Below are 12,500 nucleotides of genomic sequence, written 5' to 3' on the forward strand. Positions count from 1 at the left end.
CGCCAATGTAGCCTCCCATGCAGAGGTTCTTAGGGCTTCGTCACGAGTTCCTCCCCCACGAACGTCTGCTGAAACGAAAAACCTCTTCCGTTTAACGGCTGCTAAGTTTGCCCACTATTTCAAGACACCAATCATTATTGACCAATAATATTGTGTTGTGCCTAGCCAATCACATGCTGCGAAAGAATGCCATACAAAACACGAGTTTACCCAAAACTGGAAAACGGCCTCTGACTGGTCCGAAATCGACGAACTGAGGTGATTTTTCGTTTCAGCAGACCTTAGTGGGGGGGCCTAACGAAGCCCTAAGAACGTCTGCGTGAGAGGCAAATAACAATGGCGAAATACACAAATACGGATGGCAAAAAAAAGCAGAGAGAGAAATGAGAGATTTATTACGTCTGTCATCCAACATGGATGCGATCATCAAAAATTCAAATCGGCTATTCTTTTCCATCATTTGTCCACATCATCAGAATTTGAACCAACTCGGTCATTTTCGCCAGCAGTCTGTGACAAATCTTCTTCCTGAATGTGGTGTTCATGGTCGGCGTAGCGATACCTCAACGCTAATAGCAGAAAAACAGCCGCATTTACCAGCATCAAACCAGCCAATAGAAACATGTAGTCTTCCAGCGTACCCTTGTTGAGGTTATCAGGATACCACTGACCATCAGATGCTTTCTTCACAATGGAGGCCAGTGCTGATGCAAGATAATAACCGAACCCAATCATTGCCAGGCACAAACCCATAACCACGCCGCGCAATTCGGCAGGGGACTGGGAATAAGCGAATTCCAAACCTGAAAAACAAAACATATTCAATTGCAAACTGATGGAACAGATGATGACGCAGTCTCTAATATCCGCCATGGCCAGATGACAAGTAGTCAGTATTAGTCACCGGTAACCTCTCTGCCATGCAATAGGCCAGGTCACCAAGCAATCAAAGTGCGTTAAATTTTGAACACCATATAAATAGTTTACATTCTTTTTAATTAATACCTATATTCTTCTAAAATAATTTCGTAATTCGCTTATTTCTAAAGGCGATGATTTTATTGATAAACTAGACTTTAACTAAAAAAAAATTACAACAAAAACAACAGAGCCGACTTGTCAAAACAATACAGCTGCCTCCTCGTGATACCGGTCGCCTCTATTAACTCTGATGAAATCAGAGGTTGCAAAAGATTGCGTGGTATGGCCTGTTGTCATCACTTACGTCAACAAATGAAGTTGAGACGATTCAATCACGAAATTCCCCTTTAAGTCTTAATTCAAAGTACCCAATTACAGAAATAAGCTCATTTAAAAAGCTATGACTATAACTATTATTTACTACTAAACAGTCGATGTCAAGGTTATTTTTAGCCAAGAATCTTCTTGAGGAGTAAGGTTTGAGGGACGCCGGCTTATGTGATATTTTTCAGGGACGGCAAAGTGAGGTGGTAGTTGAGGAGAGCGGATAAGCGGACACTTCGTGAAATTTGTCATAGAGGACGTGCATCTCATCTTTCTGTATTTATGAACAGATCTGGCCTCGGTTGTTCAAAAGGTCGATAACGCTATCCACCGGATAAATCACTATCCACCGGATAAACACTTGCAAAAGCAATTGCGTTATCCACTGGATAGTGATTTATCGAGTGGATAGCGCTATGCACCCTTCGAACAACTGGGGCCTAAATTCAGTTGTCATAGAGATTCTACAATTGTACCTGTGACTGACACCAAGGCCTCACTTGTTCCTTGTAGAATATATTGCGGCACTTGATAAAAAACACTCATACTAGAGGCATTGACCTGCTTGTCAAAAACGTCCTGCTTGATCGCCCCATGAGTCTCGAGAATGTGTTTTCTTTCAATTTCAATGATTCCCGCCATTACAACTGAACCAGCTGCAAAGAGAAGTCCAACACCGATTCTGCGCAGTGGGGTAAACTCAAAACCAAGACGACGAAAGCCTGGGAAAATAACTCGGTCCATAAAAGGAATCAAAAGAAGCAATGAGACGTTTTCAAAGAGGCTTAGTGAAGCTACTGGGAATGATATCTTATCAGTGACTTTTAACTTCATGTAAGAACCTTGCAGCAGATACGTAGTTAAACCCTAAAAACAAAGAAACAAAAAAACATTCAAAGATGAGTGTACTCTAGGAAAAGAGTCTCCGTTAATATTTATCTGCTTTTAGGGAATTGTAGGATCGGACATGCAATTAAAGAAACTGCATCAGGCGTGTCTCGACCGTTTGCAGCGATTTTAAGGAGAGTGTCGTCATCGTTGTAGTCAAATCAATCATATTACTTTGACTAATCAAAACAAACGCAGACAATGAAATGAGGCAGTCATAGGTCTGAAGAATCGCAAACCGCCTGCGCCAAGTGTGGGGAAACTGTGGCAAAAGCCAGTCAGACTTGGCTTTTCGTCTACCTCGGAAGGATTAATCATAAGACTCTGGCAAAGAAACTTTATGACCCCCCTAGCTACGCCCTTGATTCGTGAAGATCGCTCCAATTAGCCGCTTGCTATGTTGTGAAGGGAGACTGCTAGCAGCTCCTGCAAAGTCAATCTTGCCGAGTCAATCATGATTTGTCACGCAATCGGGAAAAATTGCAGAAAGCGTCCATCAGCTGATTCTCTAGATAGCTTAACAAAAGACACCTTTGACTCGACAAGCGCGCGCCTTGACTTGCACTGCTAGCAGTTTATGTTGAAGGGCAGTGACATGTTCCAACGAAATCTGTTTATGGTGGATCTCTAGAACGCTCAGTCCGCGTCGGGAGGGGGGGGGGGGGGGGAGAAGAGGAGGGGGAACTCTTGGTTTAGTGCGTTTGTTAAAGTAACATAATCAATCCTTTTTTACAAGGCTAATCACCGGCGTGATGTTCAGATGTGGTCTTCACTGTAGATATATCATCTGCCTCCTCGTTCGGCGATAGTGCAACTAAGATTTCAGCCTTGTACCTCATTCTCGTCACCAGAGCCTCGGATCGACCCAAGGCTCTAGCAAACTCTCTGTAGGAGAACATGCGCCGTGGGGTTCTTATAGCCAAAAAATTGGCAATTTGAACCTTACGGCGCCTGCTCACTGCTCGTGCTAACATGAAAATGCACCAATTAGAGACGCTTTTGATTGTTCTTCACGAAAACCAACGAGAAAACATTTCGTTTCAGGGTTCCCCAGAGCTCTTCTCTCCCTCAGTCAAGAGAAGAGCTCTGGGGTCGAGATTGCCTTGTACCTCTGCAAGTTTGAACAACAAAAAATCGAAATCAAAGACGTCTCTAGCACACGACTTACCTGTCCAAATATTGTCCAGTAAAATATAAATGTTAAGAAAATTGGCATCAATTGGACAACGCATTTAACTCCTTCCACCTTATCGTCAGGGAAATCCCCTCCTTTTGTTATCTTCGCACAATCAAGCCAGTGAAATTGAGCCGGATATTTTATACCACAGAGTTTTGTCTTTACGCCACGAGCAATAATTCTAAACGTATCTGCTAAACAACTGCCCTCTGGGGGATGAACAATGTAGTGATTTCTCCCGAGAAGAAGAAGAATAGTTGCCAAGGCCATGGAGACTGCGGTTATTAGGTAGCCGTAGAAAAAGGACACTTCTTGCTGAACGTAGGCAACGACCGAATAGGCAAGGAATGCCCCGATCTGAATAAACCAGTAAAACCAGTCAAAGAACTTCTGAACCATTTCCGCTCCTTCTTCCTCAACTTGGTCCGCTCCCATTGGCGATACGTTTGCCTTAATTCCTCCAGTTCCAATGGAAATGAGAATAAGCGACACCGCAAGAAATCCCTCTTTATGAGAAGTGTTCAGAGCGTAGGCTGAAGGGTAGTTATAAGTAATCAATGTGAGGACAACAGTTCCAACTATATAAAGAAGAGAAGATCCAAATATAGTGTTGTATCGCCCAAGCAAAGTGTCTGCAATCCATCCACCGATCACAGGAGTAAAGAAGCATGTTCCTGAAATTTAAGAACAAGATTTTTCTATGGCACAACTCATTGACTTAGCTTATAAGAATAGGTACACACGCGGATAGACCTATTCGGCTAACTCTTCAAATCTCTCGGGGTTAAGATTCTCTGTCTATTGAACGTGGATGACAATGAAGCGTTCACATTTAAATGATATGGAAATACTTGGAACAGAACGTTTTATTCCCAAAGGATTTGAATTTGGTACAACGTTGAAATTGAGTCAGGAGAATTTTTCTATTTCTCTTGGGACATAAAGATGTCCCAAGAGAAATCGAAAACAATGCATATGCAATTTTTGGGGGGTAAAAGAGGTGTATTATGAGATATGAGAAAGTAGAGAATTTCGATACTTTCCTCAATAAGTTAAGTGCACAATCAGGCGTGAGGCCCTACTTGTTTTTATATGTCGGGAAAATCCCAGACGATCAAGGATTTCGCAGTTTCCCGACCGTCCCTGATTTTGCCGACATAACTGAAAATCGCCAGACGCTTGTCCCAGATAAATGGAAAGTGCGCCAAACCAACAGTTCGTCAAACCTTGAAACTTGCAATTTAGAGGATTGGTAACGAGCTGAAACCATCGCCGACGTCTCCGACAGCACAAATTAGAGTTTTCGTATGTCGGGAATGATCGCCGACGATCGCAAAAATCTGGGACACGCCGGGAAAATAGAAACGCTTCCTATTTTCCCGCTTCGCCCCCGACCATCCCAGATTATCGGGGATGCCTACGATTTATGGTTTTCATTAGTCGGCAAAATATGGGAAGATGGGAAACTGCGAAATCCCCGATCGTCTGGGATTTTCCCGAAATATGAAAACTAGGCTTTAGGGGTTATAAGGATATGGGATATTTAGGCAAAAAATTACAGGAATACGAGATATTTTGGGGGAAAATTAACCGGGTACAGGATATTTAAAGACGAGATTATAGCATACCGAGCATCAAATTTTGTCAGAATAAATTGGTTCGTTGGTCAATAAAAAAGGCACAAAAAATGAGAAGGATGGTTACAAATGAGATTATTCGTATTTTTCCATCAAATATTCACAATATCTTACTTACTCCGTATGGCTGTTATAGCCGGGGAGTGGGTTGTGAGGCGAGAACTGCGAGAGGGCGTCCGCCGAGTGGGTCGACCGATGCTGCGCTACAAGGACGTCATCAAGCGAGACTTGCGATCTGCACTAATCGACATCAGTGCATGAGAGGACATCGCCAATCACCGAGACACATGGCGGCAAAGTGTCAAAGCGGTGGTTTCAAAGGCGGAAGCGAACGCTAGAGTCCAGGCTACATGCAAGGGAGCAGCGAGGAAAGAACGCGCAGTCTCTGCGCGCGATTCCACAGGGCACGTCTGCACCACCTGCAACAGAGGCTGCCACTCCACGATCGGACTACACAGTCATACAAGATCCTGCCCAAATCCCCAGCGCTACCCATCGCCTCTTCGAGACGAGGATGCCACTACTACTACTACTACTAGTACTACTACTATCGGCCTCTCCAGAGAGAACGCAACGCCCATTAAAATTGCTACACACCATCTAGTACCCAAACATATTACGCACAATGACGTCAACAGTACCAACTGGTGGTAACCAGTAGCCAGGGCCTCAAGTGTGTTATCAAAACCTACGAGCACGTTATCTTGAATTATAAAACGGTGCGAGTGAACTCTTCGCAGGACGCCTTCTCACTTGCCCCACAAAGTATCAGGTCTTTTCTGTCCAAGGTGCTTTAAGTAGCATTTTGAGTTAAAAAAACAGGCACTTAAATGTTCAAAAACTTTCTATGGTTAAAGAGTAGAGTGGTTTGGTTTCTACGTTCCTTTCTTACGACGGGTAATTTTGAATCGATGCCATGAAGAGACCCTGGCTTTACACAGGACGTAACTAATCAATAGTTTCTATACTCGATAGAAATCGAACATAATCGATCGTAATGGATTCTAATTAATCGACTAATATCGAAAATCGATACAAATCCAATGTCTGCATCCTTGTCATTGTCGACTTTGATCGATTTTTGTAATTTCGTATCGATTTTATCGATTTGTTCGAAAAGTATCGAAAAGAAAATGGACGAAGATCGCACTTTTGTTGAGTATTCAGTTTTTTTCTAGAGAAAAAAAAAACAAAAGTAACAACCATTGGAGAAAGAAGTAACATCGTCTTTAGTCATATTTAAAGGCGACTCGAGCGTCGCACCGGTATCGTGAGGTCACGGGTTCAAATCCCCTTGAAGTCCTGAATTTTTCAGGCTTCTCTACGCAATTGCAAAAATTGCGTTCACAACTGCGAAGATAATAGCTTCACTTGATTTCATATTCGCAGTTCATATATGACCCAACTCATATATCATTTCATCGTTGATTCATTCCTCACGGGAACATTAGAACCCAAAATGACCAGTTCCCAGCGTCAGTGGCTTCATAGCTCAGTTGGTTAGAGCGTCGCACCGGTATCGCGAGGTTACGGGTTCAAATCCCGTTGAAGTCCTGAATTTCTCAGGTTTATCTACGCAATTGCAAAAATTGCGTTCACAACTGCGAAGATCATAGCTTCACTTGAATTCATATCCGCAGTTCATATATGATCCAATTCATGTATCATTTCATCGGTAAAACAACATTTATACATTCCCTTTTCACTGTCAAATATATGTGACAAATTTGTCTATTTTGGAAAATCCTCAGAAATTTCTGGCCATCGTAGCAGTACAGCGATCATTGTTTTTGCATGTATGGCGAAGAACTATAGAGAAGATGTTGGCAGTTATCAACCGTTCCGTTTACTGTTTAGTCCTTTTGTTCATTGCAAATTCCTTGGAAGTTTTCATTAGTAGAACACTCGACGAAGGGAAATTTGAAGTGAACGACCCAGTGGCAGTGGAACGCGTCCTAGACACACTGCGAGTTTAACTTTATTGTTACGCCAGGGAAATTAATGAACCCATTCCTTGAAAGGGTTTGTGATAAGAGCATATTCAGGCAAGCAAAGTTGTACATTTCAACACAAAAACATCAGATTACATTTATTTGGAAATGTCATTTTTATTGTGAGTAGCAACTGCGGAAATGAAATATTTGAATCAAAACAAGTGGCCATTCATTCATTTGAATGACTTAGCTTTTTTGTTAGTGTCTTTAGCACTGAAGTGCCAAAATGTAGTTGTGAGGCGCTGAGGGAAGTGTGTTTCCTCTGTTTACCACTAGAGTTCCCGCTTTTGTGCCTCGATTTCGAACTTCTTGTGACGCCTGGAAATGTCGAGGCTTCCTCACTGCAATCGCTGTCGCCTGGATCGCTCGAAGTGAGATAGCTAAGTCGAATGAACGATGAAATAATATATGAAATGGATCATATATATAAATGAACTGCGGATATGAAATCAACTGAAGCTATGATCCTCCCAGTTATGAACGCAATTTTTGCAATTGCGTAAAGAAGCCTGGAAAATTCAGGACTTTGGGGTTTGAACCCGTGACCTCGCGATACCGGTGCGACGCTCTAACCAACTGAGCTATGCAGCCACTGACGTTGGGATGACCGTTGGGAGCTGGTCATTTGTGGGTTCTAATGTTCCCGTGAGGAATGAATCAACGATGAAATGATACATGAGAGAGAGCAGAGTCGTATTCTTCCGCCAACGAGCCATTTGAAACCGCCTTTTTGGAATCTATCTCCCACTTCGGATTTTCGATAAAAATATACGATTTTCCTTGCTTCGCAAACTCGCTTTCGCCCCCATTTTGAATTTCTTGTGATCAATTTCTTGTAATCAAGAGCGCCTATTGATTTTGCGGACGTTTCGGGAAACAGATTTCCGTTTCTGTGACATCTAAAAATAACTTAAGGACGTTAGCGCTAATTGTTTGTGCGCAACTTTTCGGCGCAGGTAACGCGACTGTATGTGTCACGCATTACTTCAAGCATTAGTCCGGCGAAAAAAACGCCGGGGAAAAGAAATGGCACATTTTTACATTTTTTCCAATTCATCATGAAACGTTAAAGAGAAAGGACCAGGAGGCTGAAAAAGGTCGCTAATCGAGTAGTGGTTGAAAGTTTTGAAAACTTGAGGAAGGTTAGTTTTAGTCTTCGACGTTGCGTAAATTTAATAGGGTTGGTTTTCTACGACCTTACGAACTTCTTAGTTCAAAATGAATGCATGTTTTTGAAGTTCTTTTCCTTTACTTCATGAAAATAGACCAGAATTATCTTCTCTTCCTAATCCACTTTCACTAATTCCTATTTCACAAAAACCACACTCCAGAAGATGAGCATGACGGCAATGGAAAGATTATGATTCAAACCACTAACCAAATAAAGATAACGCCTGCTTGAAACTTCTTTGCTATGCTCGAGAAAAAATGTCTTCCTTTCATCGATTTAGCCTGTCTTGGGTTCCAGTCCTTCCCTGACAGGTCACGCAAATCGTGACAAACGAAATTTTCCAAGAGCTTCGCAACATCACCTCGATTTTACTCAATGTAAGAAGTTATCTTGTTTAAAATTTTCCCTCCTTTTGTCCTGAATTTCTAAAGTGGTAACAACGGGTAGCGCCCGCGAAAACGCTCGTTAAGATTTAACTACTGTTTACGACATCGCTAGCGGCATTCAATTATCTAAAAAACCTACTCCTATATTTCTATGCACAGAAACCTTCACTCTTAACATATTATTTTTACGAATTTTGACGGATGAGTAGATGAGGCTACATTTCTTTATTATGACCCATCTATCGAAATTAGGATATTTTCTCTTGCCTTTTTCTCCGAAACAAAGTCGGTGACCCTCCAATTTTGGAATAAGCAATTTATGACCTAATTTCAGGCGAGAAATGAAACAAATTTCAATGTGGAAAGATTTTCGCGCGAACGTCCTTAACTGAAATTCACATATCCCAAGGGCCAAACTAGGGGTCCTCTTCTCTGTCCCTCATTTTCTCTTGTTATGATTATCATGGAAACATTTGATTGCCAGCCACTTAAATTTTACCTTCGAAATATGAAAATATGTCGTTGAGGGGCACGTGTGACTGATAACCGCTATTATTTAGTTTCAGGTTACTAAAATGTTGAACTTTACCTTGAAAAGCCAAAGCGATCGTACTGGGTAATGGAGAGGCCAGATTGAGGACATCTTTGCAATAAAAAATCAGATTGGCCACTACACCGTAGAACGTCAAACGCTCGCAAAGCTCCACAAACAGAATGCAAACAACCACCAGAAACTTCTTCCTTGATCGTTGCCCCGAGATTAAGTGTCCTTCTTCAGATATTGGTTTTGAAAAACGGCCTTCGCTGTTCTCATCGTGGACTAATAATGGTGAATTATCAGCTCCTTGTGCCATTTTGGAGGCCTGCGGAGAGATAATCATGAACTTACATTATTATAAGTAGATGCAGCTGCAGATGTTAGCGAAATATCTTCAGGAGAAACACAAAAATGTAATTTAAATCTGACCTCTTGCGTGACGGGGGCACGTGCTAGCAATGTATTTAAGGTTAAGCGAATTCTTCTGAGTTGAACGCTCTAGCCAGGCTCTATGTTTGTCATTTTAAGGTTGGTTCGCTTTAGTAACAACAAACCGATTCAGGAAACCATTATTTTGTTGGACTTTTGCGGAAGTTCAAGATCTCAGATATCACTACTAGTCTTGTGACTGTCGCCTGATCACTTTATTTTGACGTCATCTCTAAATGAACAAACGCGTGCAAGCAGAACGAGAATCGAAGTTCGCCGTGAAAACGACTGAAGCAGGCATACACAACAAATCAACGGTATAGACTTTGATGACATGAATAGCGCGGAGAGTGGTGTTTCAATAGGCATAGGTTCACCACATAAGCTCAGTAGTCATCAAGTGGTACGAGTCATTCCATCAGTTCGTCTCATTTGAAGTTTAGAAACCGTAACGTAATAACCAAACTGTTTACTGACCTCTGATCGAAATTTCAACACTAAAACAGAAGCCGGATGGAAAGACAGAAACAATAATTCAATTGCTGAATTCTTATCAGAGGCAGACTCCTAGCTGAAGGTGTATACTTCCTCGTACCCAGTTCTTCGAATGAAATGTACGGAAAAGGCAAATTCACAGTGACGTCTTCAAATTCTAAAAAATCGCAAGGTGTTTTTAATTTTTAAATTTTTATCTACAGGAGGTTAAAGATGACCTAGAAAGAGGCTCTGACAGGAGTGGGAGTGGGCAGGGGGGGGGGGGGGGGTGTCCAGTGTCGCTTGGCTGAATTTTAAAATCACTCGAGTCGGGGTTTAATCGGCTCATTTTCGGCCTTGACGTCACTGTCGGAATTTTGCTGGGAGAGGATGTCTTTTGTCGGAATTTCATTTTATGTGCTGTCGCTACTTTTTGGGCCATGTCGCTTGTCGGAATTTACCCTGTCAGGGCCTCTAGAAATCAATCTTTTTTCAAGTTTCCAGTTCTATAACGTCATTCGTTTCGAAACTACAGCATTTGTCACCTTGCGTGACACAATGATACAAAGTTGTTTGTTTGAAAAAAAATGTCTGTGCCTATGAGCATTTCAAGTTCTTTAGGAGATGTGTTCATACACATGTGTTTTATCTCATGAGCGAAAAGTAAGCACTTTCATTGCTAAGTGAATTCCAGATGTTCGTGTTGATTTCTGGCCGTCTTATTGCACAACGGTGGTGCACTAACATGGCTGCTCCATACAAAACTTCTAAAAAGTTGTATGAAACGTTTCAACAAATAACTCAGAAACGATGTACCACACAGACCTGAGAATTGTTGAGGTGATTTATGAATTTGTTTCCTAGAACTTTCCACGTTTTTGGCTTATTTCATTGAACAGTTTCCATTTTATTTTTTTGTTGGGTGACAGTGAAAACGATCCATTGAAACGTGATGAAAAAGATATTAAAACGACTTTCTTATTTTGGTGTTTAAGATATAAAACATGACAAGTGCTCGTTAAATACTTTCTACTGTTACTTGTCTCCTAAACTTCCGACTCTCTGAATTTGCGTCGTATTTTTAAAGTTTGCTGACGATTCATATCACCACGATATTAGTAAACCTTAGGTTGGGGTTAATTTAAAGGGCTATATCAAACCATTAACTCAACTAAGTAAACAGTAGTATAATAACTTAAAACGCACTTGCAAAGCGCAAATAACCTTTTTTTTCCTTGCGTTTTTGTCGCAGTCTTTGTTGCTGGCACTTTTGTTGGGTAAAAGGGAGAAGAAAAGTTCTCCTCCGCGATCACCCCCGGCGATCGTTTAATATCTCTTAAGTGAGCTTCGATATTACTTTTGACGTTGGTTGACGGTCACAATGTCAATCGTTTAATGAATTTTACACGTACTTGCAGCTTTCAACTCAGTTTCTATCCCATTTTTAAATTCCTTTTTGCCTTTCCTTCATTCTAGCCAGCCTGTGTACGGCCGCTTCCTCCCCTCAGAAAAAAAAGCGCTTTTTTCTCATCGAAGGCCGTAAGCGGCGGCTGTACACAAGCTGCCTTCCGGCCAGCGGCTAGTACTCTTTGCCTTAACATTGTACGATGACGATGTGCCAGTTTCAGTTTATTTCGTGCTTAACTTAAAAGTAGCAAGGCTAATTCTAGCACTGGTCAAGCGGTATATTAATGAACGAGTCATAATTTCGCAAGCAGAATGGTTGCAAAAGGCAATCTCACTTAAATTTCGTTACTTGCACGCATTAAAAGGTTTAGCCTGTTCTTTGAAACTCAGTACATGTTGTGCATTCACAACTCAGGCTGGCAATTAATTCAATACCGGAATCCCGTTCTAATATAAAAAGAGTTTTTTAACGTGTTACGGTTTATTCTAGAAGATGCTGGTCGATAATTGAATTGATCGTGGAGTCGTTCCGTGATCTATAATATGGTTCAAGGTTCTTCTGAGAAATATATATTTACTAATTTCTGTTGAAGCCAAGCCAAGCCAAGTGTTGTGGCCAAGCCAAGATCCTAAATACGTTCGACCTACGAATTTTAAGGGAAGCTTTTGCGAGACGCCGGTACCCACGGGCAAAAATCCTATTTCAATATTTCAAACTCGCACCTAGTGAATCACTGGACTACTCATACTACCTGTTTAATCTCAGATTAATTTATATACACACCTGTTGGAATGGACAGGTCCCTCCGCGTTTCAAAAGCTCAAACTATAGGAATTTTACCGAGTCCCCGCAACTCAAAGTATATCGCGACGTAACCGAGACTGTTCAGCCAAAAAAAACATTGTCTGCCATTTAACAGAAAATAAGTACGGGAATGGTAGTATTTACTTTTAAACCAATGAGATCATTCATCGACAAGTTGTCAGCATTTTACAGTCTCTTACACCCGCCAACTTAGTCAATCTTTTGTTGGGGCATCACTGTTGCGTTCAATAAGCCACAACCCAATATTTAACTTACCTAATTCAAAGCAATATTTCGTGTTTTCAATTCAACATTCCTTGTTCTTTCTTCTTCATTTATGTGTTTGTGG

At 41.4% G+C, this 12,500-nt stretch overlaps 1 protein-coding gene across 3 annotated transcripts; it reads right to left on the reverse strand.

Annotated features, from left to right (window-relative positions):
- Positions 1–372: 372 nt before the first annotated feature.
- On the reverse strand, positions 373–10,061 carry LOC138019648 (solute carrier family 15 member 4-like). 3 transcript variants are annotated; one of them, XM_068866504.1, is made up of 5 exons: positions 9,943–10,061; positions 9,088–9,361; positions 3,302–3,984; positions 1,722–2,112; positions 373–803 (listed from the first exon to the last, which is right to left on the reverse strand). In XM_068866504.1, exons 2-5 carry the CDS (start codon positions 9,350–9,352, stop codon positions 457–459), a joined length of 1,686 nt encoding a protein of 561 aa, XP_068722605.1. In that variant the 5' UTR covers positions 9,353–9,361; positions 9,943–10,061; the 3' UTR covers positions 373–456. The 3 variants fall into 3 exon arrangements, with proteins under 3 accessions (XP_068722605.1, XP_068722604.1, XP_068722603.1); XM_068866503.1 differs by lacking the exon at positions 9,943–10,061 and adding an exon at positions 9,466–9,658; XM_068866502.1 differs by lacking the exon at positions 9,943–10,061 and having other exon boundaries at positions 9,088–9,443.
- Positions 10,062–12,500: the final 2,439 nt, after the last annotated feature.

Source organism: Montipora capricornis, chromosome 10, assembly GCF_036669925.1.
Source record: "Montipora capricornis isolate CH-2021 chromosome 10, ASM3666992v2, whole genome shotgun sequence".
NCBI classification, from domain to species: domain Eukaryota; kingdom Metazoa; phylum Cnidaria; class Anthozoa; order Scleractinia; family Acroporidae; genus Montipora; species Montipora capricornis.

Coding starts and splice junctions, on each gene's coding strand:
- LOC138019648 (XM_068866502.1), bottom strand. CDS start 9,379: ATGATTATCTCTCCGCAGGCCTCCAAAATGGCACAAGGAGCTGATAAT. Junction 3,985..9,087: donor GATCGCTTTGGCTTTTCAAG/GTAAAGTTCAAC, acceptor CTTAAATTTCAG/GAACATGCTTCTTTACTCCT. Junction 804..1,721: donor GGCCTTGGTGTCAGTCACAG/GTACAATTGTAG, acceptor TTTGTTTTTCAG/GTTTGGAATTCGCTTATTCC.